Source organism: Paralichthys olivaceus, chromosome 8, assembly GCF_024713975.1.
Source record: "Paralichthys olivaceus isolate ysfri-2021 chromosome 8, ASM2471397v2, whole genome shotgun sequence".
Taxonomy (NCBI): Eukaryota; Metazoa; Chordata; class Actinopteri; order Pleuronectiformes; family Paralichthyidae; genus Paralichthys; species Paralichthys olivaceus.
In genome coordinates, this window is record NC_091100.1 from 12,625,869 (window position 1) to 12,639,417 (window position 13,549).

The window sequence follows — 13,549 nt, forward strand, 5'->3', positions numbered from 1 at the left end:
TGATAACCTCACTACACACTTCAAGCATCTATACGTATACATCCCCGTTGGAAATCATGGTTCAGCACTGAGGTTATACTGACTTCACTGAAGCCGTATCCTGCAGAGATTCAGAGTGTTGAGCCTTTGCTCACGAGTCACACTGAATCACACAAATGTTTTAAAATGCAAATTATTCCACAGCTACTGCAGTAAAATGGTAAAGCTGCAGCGGAAAACATAATGTTTGCTGCATATTAAAACAACAGGTGTATACCGCACTCATTAATTATAATTAATACTGCACTAATTCATTATAATTAATACTCTCCTATACTCGTTAGTATTTAAATGTATGTGGACTTCAGCTGAAAGCCTACAGCACCATAATGGGCTATAAGCATTTCCTGAATGTGTAATAACATAAACATAAAATCTGTTTCTAATCTTTGTCAGTGAGGACATTTTCACACCTTAAAGTCCAAAGGTTTCTTTTCTTTGCTTACATTTGATCCTGCGACTTTATTTTTGGTTTAGTTAGATTGTTTTCTGGTTATTTTATCTATTAACTGATCAATCATTTGATAACAAGAAATTCAAGAGTCCAGAACCCAAACAAATTCAGTTCCAGTGGAAATCTAAGGAAATATACAACTCTCAATCAATTCTGAAATTGCAGCCTGTGCCTTTTGATTTTATTTTGGCATTTGCTTAAAAATGATCAAATTTTTGCTGATTGAGTTTCTAATCCAATAATCAATCAGTCAAATAATTGTTCCAGCTGCTGCTCTGCTGAGAAAACCTCCATCTCCAAAGTGATGATTTTTTTTTTTAGCAGCCTTGTTTTAAGCTTTTTAAGCTTAATTTTCCAGCTAATTAATCCTCTTTTGCTTTATCTGAAAAAGTCACAATGAGGTTGTTTTGATGGGACAGCAGTAAGACGCCTGATGTACTATACATAATGTTTGCATGACTTAAGTAAAAGCACTGAAACGCTCATAGTTTGAATTAGGCACTTTGTAGACGCAAGTGCACCAGCTAATGTCTAACTGAGGTCGTGCTGTGTGTAAATTGGTTTCCTAACAATCTAGATCCCAGACTCACATTCTACATAAAGCCCCATATGGGAGTAGAGGAATGAATTATTAAACCGTTCATAATGATCGTGCCATGTGAGAGTTACACAGCTTTGTAAAAGTCACGCAGAGCCATTTTCCTTCAGAAGCGACTCAACACGCACATGAAACTGACACCGTGCCCTTTGATATTCAGTTCGTATTTTAGTCAATAATTTCAGATTCATCCCCGAAAAACCTGCTGCTGCTGCTTTGTGTTGGAGATCTCAGCTCACTTAAAATCTGGCTGTGCATGTTGAGCGCGGTTGACTCCTGCCTTTCAGAAAACTCCGAAAAAAAAGGGAGAAAAAAACCAACCATTGGAGATCATGTTGAGGTGAAATTGTCGATTCAACATGTTTTTTGATGGAAGGCTCCCTGCGACGGCTCCGCTGGATTTAAAAGGGCCGTCGTCAGCAGAGGCCGGCATTAAGAAACACTCTCACGCATCAAATTCTAATCAAAGCCTGCTCTTTTTAAACAGCCGTGAAAGCTTTCATGTTAACACGACACCGCGACCGAAGCTTTATTCACACTTTAAAAAAAGAGGCTGACCGGTCAATGAGCGTGCGCTTATGCCTGTGCCCAACAATGCGCCATATCTGTGTCAACACACTCTATCCGTGCTTCTCATTTTACCGCCGATACTGTGTGCGACACCCCCGACCGTGCATAAATTGTCTGTGATCCCTGCTGTACACCTGTGTGTGCTAGTGTGTGTGTGTATATGTGCACACGGGGATGTGTATATTTTCCAAAACATCTCAGGTTGTCGGCTCAGATGTGAGTATTTTCTTTTATCCGGCCAATTAGAGGTTACCATTTCATCTCCATGGAAACCTGTTTGGGGCCCTAATTGGCAGATAGATTTGCATGACTTTGGTTGCAATTTTTCTTCTCTGTGCTCGTGTTTAGGTTTGTTTGTGTGTGTGTGTCTGTGGATCTGAGTTATGCTTAATAAGAGTGTTGTTTTGGTTTACTCGGTTTCATCTCCTTTTTTTTCTCAATGCAGTTGGTAGCTATCTTCACAATATCTCTGTATTTGTGAAACAGGAATTGGAAGCCTCTTAAATAATGCATGTCTCACTACTCGTACCTGTGCAGTGTTGACCCACCACGAACCCTCTTTATGACAATGAATGTGTTGTATAATGTCTGGAGCACTAACTGGTTTTAAGTGCAGTTTAATTCATCAAAGTTCTGCCTTGAGTGTCCGCGGGTAGACGGGTGGAAAAAATACCCATGATGCTTATATGTAGTGGATGAAGGTGGTGGTGGAGGGTGGTTATTTGTAATGTCTAAGGCAGAGAGTTAAAAGTGGAGTGGCTGATCGTGGAGTCTGAGTGAGTACCTGTGCGTGTCAAACAGGTCAAAGTATTTTAATGCCTCTGTTAGAAGGCACCAGAGGGATTTCTCTCCAGCAGCTCCACCGGTTAGTTTGTGTATAGTTCAGCCACGTACCTGTCTCTCTGTGTGTGTGTGTGTGTATAGGTAGGCATCTCTTATCTGGTCTATTTCTGACATAAACAGGCAGAGGCAGCTCAAAGGGGATCAGAACACACACACACACACACACACACACACACACACACACACACACACACAAAGGTGCACATGTACACTAAGAGAGGCTTAGGTCAGTGGTATAATATGGAGCATCGCTGTAGGCAGAGGCCTGCCCACTCACATTTATGTAACTTCTTCGATAGGGCAGGTACAGAGCTCTCTATTTTATCTCTCTCTCTCTCTCTCACACACACACACACACACACACACACACGAACACACCCTCTCCTCTCTATCCCTTTCTTTCTCTACGCTCCCTCCTTTCTGCACCCCTGGGCGATACCTAAGAATGTATTCTCATTTTGTAGCTTCACATCACCCACTAACACTCACTGAACCATCATCTTTTCTTCCACTCCCTTCATTTCACCTCATCTCCATCCCCAACTCTGATAACCCCAACTTCACCTCCTCCCCCACCACCACCACACACTTCTCCTCCATGGGTATTGACCAGGAATGTCTTCTCTCCTCTTCCACTAATTTTGCATCTCTTCCTCCCTCTTTCTCTCCTATCTCCATCTTGATCTTTTCGATTTATCTATCTTCCACCAACAATTCTAAAACAGATGGTTACACTTAGCCCGGGGCGAAAACATTGGCTCTGGACTACAGCGCAACCAGGGCCAGTCTTTCGCGCTCACGCTAGATCTAATAAGCTGATATATAGCGAGAAAAATTTGCTCTAATTCGCCAGTGGCAAAAATGCATAAACCATATTGCACAGTGCGGTTCTTCACACCTTAGGCTTGTTCCTTGGTAGCATGCTTACTTTTATCCAAGGAGAAAAAATTAAAAGCAAAGATTAAAGCGGACTTTAACTACAGTCTAAAAACAGAAGAAGAAGGGGCGGAAGGGAGGGGGAGGGAAATTGAGAGGGTTGTTAAGAGCCATTTGTAAAATTTAGGAAAAAAAAACTATTAAGTGTTATTAAAAAAGAAGTTTTGGAACCATTAAAAAACGCGCTTTGAAAAGATGGGTCCAGATGGAGTGTGATGAAAAGAGATGAAACCACTTAGGGAGAACAGAGAGATCAATCAGAGGGAAGACAGACGGAGGAGGATATGAGTGTGTGTGTGTGTGTGTGTGTGTGTGTGTGTGTGCGTGTGCGTGTAGTGGGCGAGGCAGACATTGGGGATGAAGGGTTGGAAAGAGACGCTTTTTTTTATTGGATGAGTTACAGAGAACGGAACTCAGAAGCAGACAGTGCAGGTGACTGGTCTGCAGAATATTCAATCACTTATGATTGAGTGCTTTTCTTTGTCTCTTTCTTCTTGTCATCCTAGTTTTATACGTTGGTACATGAAGTCTGTTTTAAAGTTTGTGTGTTCAGTGTGTACTGTCCGAATAATGAGGGGTGTGGCTAGCTCTGCAGTGTTGCCTCACACTATTGGGGTAAGGTTAATTGGACACTCCAAAGCTCCTTTTCCAAATGCTAATGTGTGGCAACCCGGGTCAAAAGACTCTGTAGTAGACTCAGGTTTTTATCGGCTTCAGCTCCGATCAACAGAAACAAACTTTGCTACTGACAGTGGGAATGGACTGAATTGCCTTTTTAGTGGGTTTTGTTTAAAAAACACGTTACCTGCTAATGTTGGTGTAAAAGAGGTATAAATAGTCTGTATGTGTGAGTGTGATTGTTGTTTTTGTAAGTTAACCCCTGCAGTACGCTGTTATACCCCACCTCTCGCCTAATGTCAGCTGGGATTGGCTCCGGCTTCCCCCATGACCTTTGAACGATAAGCTGCACGGATTAATGGATGGATGTTTTTACTCTCTTGCAGTTAAAACTTCATTTTAAGTTAGGAGTTGCAAAAATAAATGAGCAGATAATTAAAGTAACATGCAGGTGTCTGACTGCGTGCTCTTAGACTCCTGTCAAGGTCTCTGAGAGGTGAGGTTTGAAAAACAGAGTGTCCATAAAAAAAAAGGAGAGGACATTAATCAGCTTGCTCGGAGCTGCTAAACAATCAGTGGCTGTTTACGTCTGGGAGTCACGTGACACGGAGACAGCTGTTGGTAGCTTTGAGATCCCAGACAGATGTTTGACTAATGATGTCACCAGGTACGACCTGATTATTTATTTCACAACACTTTGACACGTGATTAAAGTCTGGAAATATTGATTTTTGGATTATTAAAAAACATATTGAGAGTAAAGCACAGACCTGAGTATATTGTATAAACTTTCTGGAAAAATGTCTACAGACACAAGCTTCAATATGCAAGCTTAGAAAAAAAGGTCGAGGTAAATCCCCCTAATATTATAAAAATCCCTCACGTGCTGCCCACTGAGCTGACAGCTGTGACATCCAGCCGCAAGGTAAATACGTTTAAAATCCCTCTACCCAGTTCAGCTTGATTCAGCTGCAGTTGTGACCCAGTCCTACTCGATTCCATAGAGTTTGAATTACACAATTGAGCCGAGTTGGGCTCAGTCCAGTTCAATCCAAAATCCATTCAAGTCAATTTAATTCAAACCGACTCAATACCACTTAATGCACTGAAGATTCTTTTGTGTAGGTGGATAAAACCAGTCACAGGGCTACTAAGCTGTCTGGAAATCCCTGTCTAGTGCGAGAACGAGAGCCTTTGTTTAGCAATGTTGAGTAAAATTGCTCAACCCACAGACAGCCATTAAGGTAATGCTGCGAGGCAGATGAGCCGAACGCAGGGACGTACAATGCAGAGCGGAGTCTTCAAGAAGCAAATAAAAGGAAGCATCTCAGAAAGGAGCTTGCTACGCAGGTCTTTGTGTGCGCTCGAGTGTCTGAGCGTGTCAGGGAGTTAGGAGAGAGTGCGTTTGCGGGCCTCCGCGGATGTGTGTGATTCTCAGAGTTGTGCCCGGACGCGTGCATGTGATTCAATCCAGAGGGAGTGGAGGAAGCAACTGATGTAAGAGCTGGAAAACTTTCCTCGCCACGATGGTGTGTCATCATTTTCTTATCAGAGTTTGTCTGCTGGTGGGGAAACGTGTATATGCATAAAGATCTGGGAGGGGGTGTAATTATGTGCTATTACACACACACACACAGTGGACATGTCTGTGTGTATTAAAATCACACGTCTGACACCGGCTGCGTGTGCCTCTGCTTGTCTGTGCGTGCATGTGTGGGAATGACATTGCTGCATTCCTGCAATTTCCCAGGGAGCTTGAAACAAAAGCCAAAGGGAGGAGTTGTTAACACTCAGTAACATTATCAGCTGAACAGCCCGTCTGTATTATCTCTTGCAGACAGTGGGGGGGACTTCCAATCACATTCCAGCTCTAAGTGACCTTGATGAGCGAGGAAACATACGTCTTCTCCCTCATTCCTCCGATTCCCTCCTCACTTTGTCTTTCTGCCTTCTGGACAGGACGATGAAAACACACACACACACGCAGTGCAACACCCCGTCCTCCCCCCCCCCCGTCCTCCCATCACTTCTGCGCCGGACGCAGTCAGTCACGCCGCTTCCATCAATCGAAAAGGTTGAGACAGCGCTCACAGCCCAATTCACAATCAGTGAGAAGTGAAGGAGGACAAAATAGAATCTGGGGCATTGTTACGGTGCTTTCACATCTACCATAATTGGCACAGTTCAAATAAAATCTGGTGATAAAGTGACAGGGTTTTGGATCTCCACATCTGTATATGACCACATGTCTTCGTATGACCAAAGTCTGAGTCACGTGATGACTGAGAAAGAGTGAGAGACGCTCCCGTCTAGTGCAGATGAGACAACTTCAACACATCTGTGAATTGAGCCAAATGTGGCTCATTTAGATTTGTGTCTTCTGATCGTAGCAAATGATACATAATCTATTATCTAAAGTTTATTTGGCAACACAACACAAATGCGTGTTTTTCCTTCCTTAGTTGTAACATGGGGGCAAAGGTGAAGAGGATTTGACGCAATTAAAAGGCGACCAAAATAAAACGTCCCATTAACTTGAATAAAACATGGTGTGGGTTTGAACATTGTTGGAAATATTTGGATAATGTAAGTACACAAGTCAACAAAATATATAACAAGGGTCTCATCATTTTTAGACCTTTACAGAAGAATTGTTCCATATTCTATCTTTAAGGAGCTCTTTTCTCCACCAGTGGAGACGATGGCGCCTAATGTTTCAGTCAAAGTGACATGTTTGTAATTCTTTTGTAGCGCAGGAAGTTAAACACAACACGGACAAGAGCTCAACCGCTCTGGTGTTCAGTGTTGTTGATGGAACTGAACTGCCGAGTGTGAAAGCACCTTTGAGCACAGTGGGAAGCTGCGGCGTGAATATGATCCTGGTCAAGCAGAAAATCAATGTTTACAGGCCGAGCAAGTGTTCCCCCTCCACATCCGAGCGTCTAACACAAACATGCATCTGTCTCCATTTTCCCATAATGTTTGAACCTTCCATCTCCTCTCATCATCTACACCTCTCTTTCTCTCTCTCTCTCTGTTCGGCTCGTGTTCCCTCTCTGATGCCCACTGACTCCTCCCCGTCCCCTCTGCTCGCTCTTTGTCTCCAGGTCACTAGATCGGTTTTCAGTCTGCCACGCAGGGTGATCCCCACTTTGGTTACCTCGTCCTTCTCACCTCTCGCCTACCCCACCTCCTCACCTCTCCACCAACTCACACCGCGAGCATATGGCCAGCAGCATGGCCTGAACTCGCCACGGCTTTAATGAATGCATCAGTGCGCTGTGGTATCATCATGACAGGGGTCACGGGTCGGTTACAGTGTGAGTGTGTAACGTAGAGAAGAGGATGGAGGGTGGGGGAAATGTGTGTGCATGTGTTTCTATTTGTTGCTGATTGACGGTGCCTTTGCCTCGATGACCCTAATACACGCCGCATGTTATCACAGGAGGTGTGTGCACGGATGCGTCCATGTGGCGTGCTGGTGCCCACACAGAGGAGTTTGAGTCTATGACAGACGCTCATAATATTTAATCCTGGAGGGATTTCGTTGAAATGAAAAGCTGCTTTTCAATTTTATAATCCAGTAGACCTAATCTCTGCCTGCGCCTGTCCATACAGTCCAATTAGATGAACAAGACTGGCCAGATGAGTCCTGTTCACCACAAACTCATCTCCATACCCCGTCCTTGCCACGTCAAAACGCTGTGGCGTCATCAGTGTCCGGCATCGACCTTCACCAAGCGTCGCAGAACTGTGCAATGCGCAAAAAACCGGTGCCGTCAACCCACCTGTTTCTGCTGCAGTCTTGGCCTCGTTAACGTGGCATTGATTAGACTTTGTGTGTGTGTGTGCGCGTGTGTGCGTGTAAGTAGGTGTGTCTGGTTTGATTCAGCTTTTATGGCACCGCACCCGCCCCCACACACACACTGGCCGCATCCAGAGGAGGAGAGAAAGTGCACACTACAGTAAAAGAAGAAGTGGCACTAGTGAAAAACGCTGAGTCCATTCATTCTCAGAGGTCAGCGTGGCGCACGGAAGGTGCAAAGGTGACTGTGGTGAGGTGTTTAGATTTATGGCCAAGCATATGGGTGAAGGAAGCGGGTGGGCAACAGACGGGAACAGAGGGAGGGAGTCAAGAGGTGAGGTGGGAAGAAAGAGAAGGTGCCAAGCGATCAAGATAAGATCATCAAAATAGGTTACCCACCGTGATAAGAAGAACACTGAAAAAGAAAACTAAAATAATGTTGAGGTTGGTTGACTGAGGACAGAACGACACTGTCCTGTTATGTATGTGTGTGTGTGTATGTGTGTGGTGGTTACAGGGCAGAATGAGGCCACTTTGCCCATATTGACTGCAGTGCCATGTGACTGCTGTGATCATTAATGTGTCCTGATGCCAATGGGTATCCTGATGACCCACATCTCAGCAGTCCACTCTCTCTCTGGCTGCCACCCAAACTAGACCTCTTTCTCTCTCTCTCGTTCTCCCTCATTTGCTGTGCTCGATCTCCCTGCCTCTCCCCGCTTGGAAGCACACACACACAACAAACGTCTCTTTTACACTTTCTTTTTTTTTAATAAGCATTAGGGTTGGGTATCGAAAGTCAATACTTCTCCAGTAACGACCAAAATGTGTCCGTGGGACAGAGTATTGACTGTTTTGAATCAGAATGTACACTTAAATTAAATTAAATTTACTTAGGCAAAGTTCTTGCCCGTAGTTAGACGACCTAAGCTTCTTCTGTTCAACAAAAAGTGTTTTTTATTAGATCGTAAACTAGAATCAAGCTGCACCAAATTTCACACACTCACAGATAGCAGCCCCCTTAATATCTCCAACATTTTTCATAAAGGTCCATTAATTTTTCCACAAGAAAATGGCAAAAATGGTGACAAACGCCCTCAATGTTACAGATATGAAGGGTCCAGTGTGTAAGATTAAGGCGAAAGGGAACTACTGGCAGAAATTTAATGTAGAATAATCCTCATGATGTTTTCACTAGTTAATTTCATCTAAATTGTATGAATTGTAGTTTTCTTTACCCCAGAAAAGACCCTTTATATTTAAATACTTTATATTTACCTCTCTACTGAGGCCGCCATGTTTTTTACATTAGTCCAGACTGGACAAACTAAAACCTTTTCAGTTTTTATGACAACTGAAGCTACCAGTTTCTTTTTCATGTTTGGAAGGAGAGGGTGAGGTGAGGGGTGTTCAGCTGCAACATGCAACTTCAACTCTAGATATCACAAAATTCTTCATGCTGTACCTTTAAATAAAAAAATCATGAACACCACAATTTTAGGTATTCTTCCCTGACCCATTCTGCATCCTTCCACCAAGTTTCATGGCCCAGTTATTACCAAAGGGACAGGGGTGAAAACACAACCTGTGTGGCGGAGGTAATAAGGTCGCAATAGGGGAAGGGAAGCATCATTTTGTACCAAAACTGAAGTATTATGGCACTTTTATTGAAAAGTTTCAGATGATACCAATCCCTAATCCATGTACAAAAGATCCACTCTCATCCTCAGTTCTCAATTTTCTGCTCCTTCTTTTCATTGGCTCACACTGCCTTTGTTATGTTATTGCTCCTCTCTCTTGCACATATCTTTATCCCTCTCTTCCCCTTCAGTTAACCTCTATCTCTCAGTCCCATTTCCTGCTCTCTTGAGTATACAGCCCCTTATTCTTTCCCCTCTTCTCCTGCTGGTATGGATATCCTCCCTCAAAATCTGGTATATACTTAATGTGTGAATATATATATTGCTCAACGACATATGGTAGACTGTAACTGCTCTAAACCACTGACGTCATTGAATATCTGCAATGTTTCTCGTATCAGCCGGTTTCAGCCCTCAATCTGTTTGCTTCTCCTCCTCCCTGTGTTCACATATACCCTAGTTTATTGCAGCCAAATTTCCAATAAAGCTGCTCTCATGAATGTGTCTTTCAGTTTCTGTTGTCAGACAACAAAAGAACAAGTATGAAATAGCTAGTGAATCATCGCTCATTAAGACTAAATACCCACTAGTCAGTTCCGACTGTTTCCAAGCTGCTGCTCTGCACTGCTTGCATTGTAATTATTTTAACCACAAGGTCATCTGACAATGTCACTGTGCACATAAGTTAAATTTGGGATTTTGGCTTCATCTATAAGTTAAATAACCACTCAGAGAGAATGGTCAGCTGCCATGTGGCCAGTGTGGGAAATCCTGACCTTGTGCTGGCAGGGCAGTGCTGGGGACTCACTTCTATATCACAAAGAGCCGAGGTTTGTCAAGAAGTTGCCGGATGGTATGTTTTTTGAAAAGAATTGCATCTAGAATGACGCTCAGTAGAACACATAAATTCGCCAAGACCCCAACAGTCCCCCTGTGAAACCACATCACTTGATCCAAAGTTTTTGTTTGGATCTGCACCAAATTTTCAACAAGATCCATTAAACCTTCTCTAAGAAATCAGTGAAAATGTAGAAAAATGCTCCATCTCACACTCTCTGTCCATATCCGCATCTTCACCAAAAATGTTATGTTTTCTTCCCTTTCCCATGCTGCATTGTTCCAAAAACAAACGGGCAGGGAAAACATAACGTTGACGTAACAAATCAAGATAGCAGTGGCTTCACAATGGTGGAGGCTGTTCACAAGAAATATATTTGAAAAGAGCAACAGACTATGGGAAAACTCCTCATCGTACAACTCACTCAACCTCAGACATTTGTGCTTGTAGAGAAAGTCGCCAAAAACGTCCAACTGACTCAACTGAGCTGTTTTTCGTGAGCTCTCCATCACTTTTCACCTCATGTTCACCTGTGATTCCATTCCCTGTTTGAAAGTCCAGTCTGTGTTTGTTTGTCACGATACCTGCTCATGTTTATTCTCCTACACACCTGAGATACCGATCTGCAGATCAGCTTAAGTATTTCAACACTGGAACTGTCTTCACCATGTTGTTCAGTCACCTCAGTATTACAAACCATACACCCAAACTTTCTTCCCTCTACAGTTTCCAGTCTGCCTGTTTGCTCCGGTCTTATGCTTTGTTTCCCTGCTTCAGGCTCATCATCCGACCAGTAGTGTCACGTTAAGCCAATTACTCATCCACCTTGCTTCATGTACTTCCTGTCCTGCTTAGAAACATGTCTGTTTTACTTTGCCATCTGCCTACATGACTCTACCAGTCAGAAGTCTTCTGCCTTCCTCCTCTGCAAACCCAACCCAAGCCGTGTTGTAAGTTTTACAGTACACAACATTCCTGAGTTTGTGTTCTGTATCCAGTGGCTCACTAAAACACATAAAACTCTTCTCTCTTCCTCAAAATGAAAAAATCCCCTTATGGCCTCAACTGTACACCTTGCTCATTTCAATATGTAAATATGACCCTGCCCCTGCTCAATATCTCCCCACCCTCACAGCTCACCTTCAGTTTTCGGGCTCCTGGGCTCCACCCACACAATGACAGGATTGGTGTCTTAGGTTTGCGACATCACAACCTCTGCAGGTCGAAAGGCCCGGTCACACATACACAAATGCAAAGTGAATATTGCAGGTCAAAGTTCACACAAACTCCACAGGAAGTGAATATTTTATTGACGCCCTTGCTTTCTCGGATTGGGAGTGAGATAGGAGGTTAAGGTTCAGCACTGATACATTCATATATGTCTGACCAGGCCCTTAATATGTTTTTCTTTTCAGACTGGCCACTGTTTACTGCAGTGTGAAGTAGAAATACTCAGCCATAGTGTTGACTGCTTATTTATCCTTCAATATATGTCTTTTCTCATATAAAATGCACAAGGGGGACATGCTAACATGTTGAAAAACCACAGGAGAAGTTAAGTAGTTTTATCATCTTGTTGAACCCAGTAAAGTAGATTTGAAACAACCCCCTTCATCTCATTTACTCCATCCTTCTCCCCTTCTAACCTCCTTTAATTCTCTCCCTCTCCCATCCAGAATACTGTCAGCATCTCACTTCCTACACTTACTTGGCTCTTTAACTCGCCACCTATTACTCCCTGTGTCTATCTCTCGTTTGCACTCACATATGAAATGCATATGCTTCATGAAATAAACAGTCCCTGGAGCACAGAGCGAGGCACCCACCGACACAAACCCGCTCATGTCGCCAAACTGTTTCGAGTTAACAAATCCTGACACAAATGCGCAAGCGGCAGTCACACACACAAGCATCCTAAGTCTCAAGACACACGCACAGACATAAACACACACGCGGAGTGCTGTGTGTAAAACCACTGGCTGCTGGATATTTTGGGGGTGGACTGGGGTAGGCCGGGGGTGCACTACCGAGGAGTTAATTACCCCGTACGATCAATAATTCATTAGGCTGTCAGTTTGTGTGTCTGCGCAGCTCTTGAATGTGCGCTGGCATGTTTTGAGTGCGCGTAAGCATGAACGCCAAACTCTCCCAGTAAGCATTTTCTTTCCCTGGGAACGGCAGATTAAGAGGATTGACTCCGTAATGGATTAACCTCTGGAGTGTGTGAGCGGATGTGTGCGTGTTCCTGTGTGTGTCTGTGTGTGTTGCAGGATCAGAGAGCCCATGTATGAATTGATTAGCCTAAGAAGCTCCTCTCCTTCCGTTTTAATGACCACATCAGCACTTTTTCACCACAGGGAGGATAAATGTAGAGCTGCCCGTCAAGGAAACGAGACACCACCCCTTTAAGAAGGGTTAGCTGTCACTCAAACATCACTCTTGGGAGCACTCCCCATGGACTAGGGAGACCCTACTGTGTCAGTGTGTCTGCAATGATAGATGGTGCCTGTGTGTGTGTGTGTGTGAAAGGGTGAGTAACCATCTTTATGCAGCATTAATTTGTCTTCTGCTTCCAACTGCACTTTCTTGAGCAAACAGCAAAGCCATACGCATCCATTATCTGTGCATCTGATATTTTTATAGCATAAGCAGATATGCTGAATAGAAGAAACATAAAAGCTCTGACGACGGAAAGGAAAACAAAATGACCAATTACCCTGTTGGAAGCAACTATTCGCCTACTCCCTCTGACTCCAACTGAACTCTTCAGGGGTCTATACTGATCATCAGTATCAGTAAATCAGTTATGGATATATACACAAAAGCACATCCACACATTGTTTGGCTGCAATAGGGGGCTGATTCATGTTCATTGCATTAGATCTTGCTGAACAGCCGACACGGGGCACACAGACACAGAGACACAAAACAAACACAGTGACAACAGGGTACCATCTCATCACTTACAGTCGTGGGATGCTGACATGGACACACACAAGTGTTTGAGCTGCTGTGCACACTGACTATTTTGTGGAGATATAATAGTTTGTAAATGTTAGTAACGTGGAGTTGAAGGGGAGGAGGAGGAGGGAAAGAACAGAGATAAGTAGACAGGAAGTGGACAAAGAAAGAGAGAGATGGAGAAATAGGCGACTGAGTTAGATTTAAATAAAGAGGAGTAGAAGAAACCAAAACTTATGATCCATTA

The 13,549-nt window shown here is 43.5% G+C and overlaps 1 protein-coding gene across 2 annotated transcripts in view; it reads right to left on the minus strand.

Annotated features, from left to right (window-relative positions):
* Positions 1–13,549, minus strand: part of pcdh7a (protocadherin 7a) — a 44,270-nt gene that overhangs the window by 19,688 nt on the left and 11,033 nt on the right. The window contains exon 4 of one of the 2 annotated variants that reach the window (XM_069530306.1): positions 6,150–13,364. The exons of the other annotated variant lie outside the window; for it this stretch is intronic. Within the exon in view, the coding sequence (XP_069386407.1) occupies positions 13,305–13,364 (60 nt within the window). The 3' untranslated portion in view covers positions 6,150–13,304. Of the gene's footprint in view, positions 1–6,149; positions 13,365–13,549 lie in introns of those variants that run through there. 2 annotated transcript variants of the gene reach the window in all.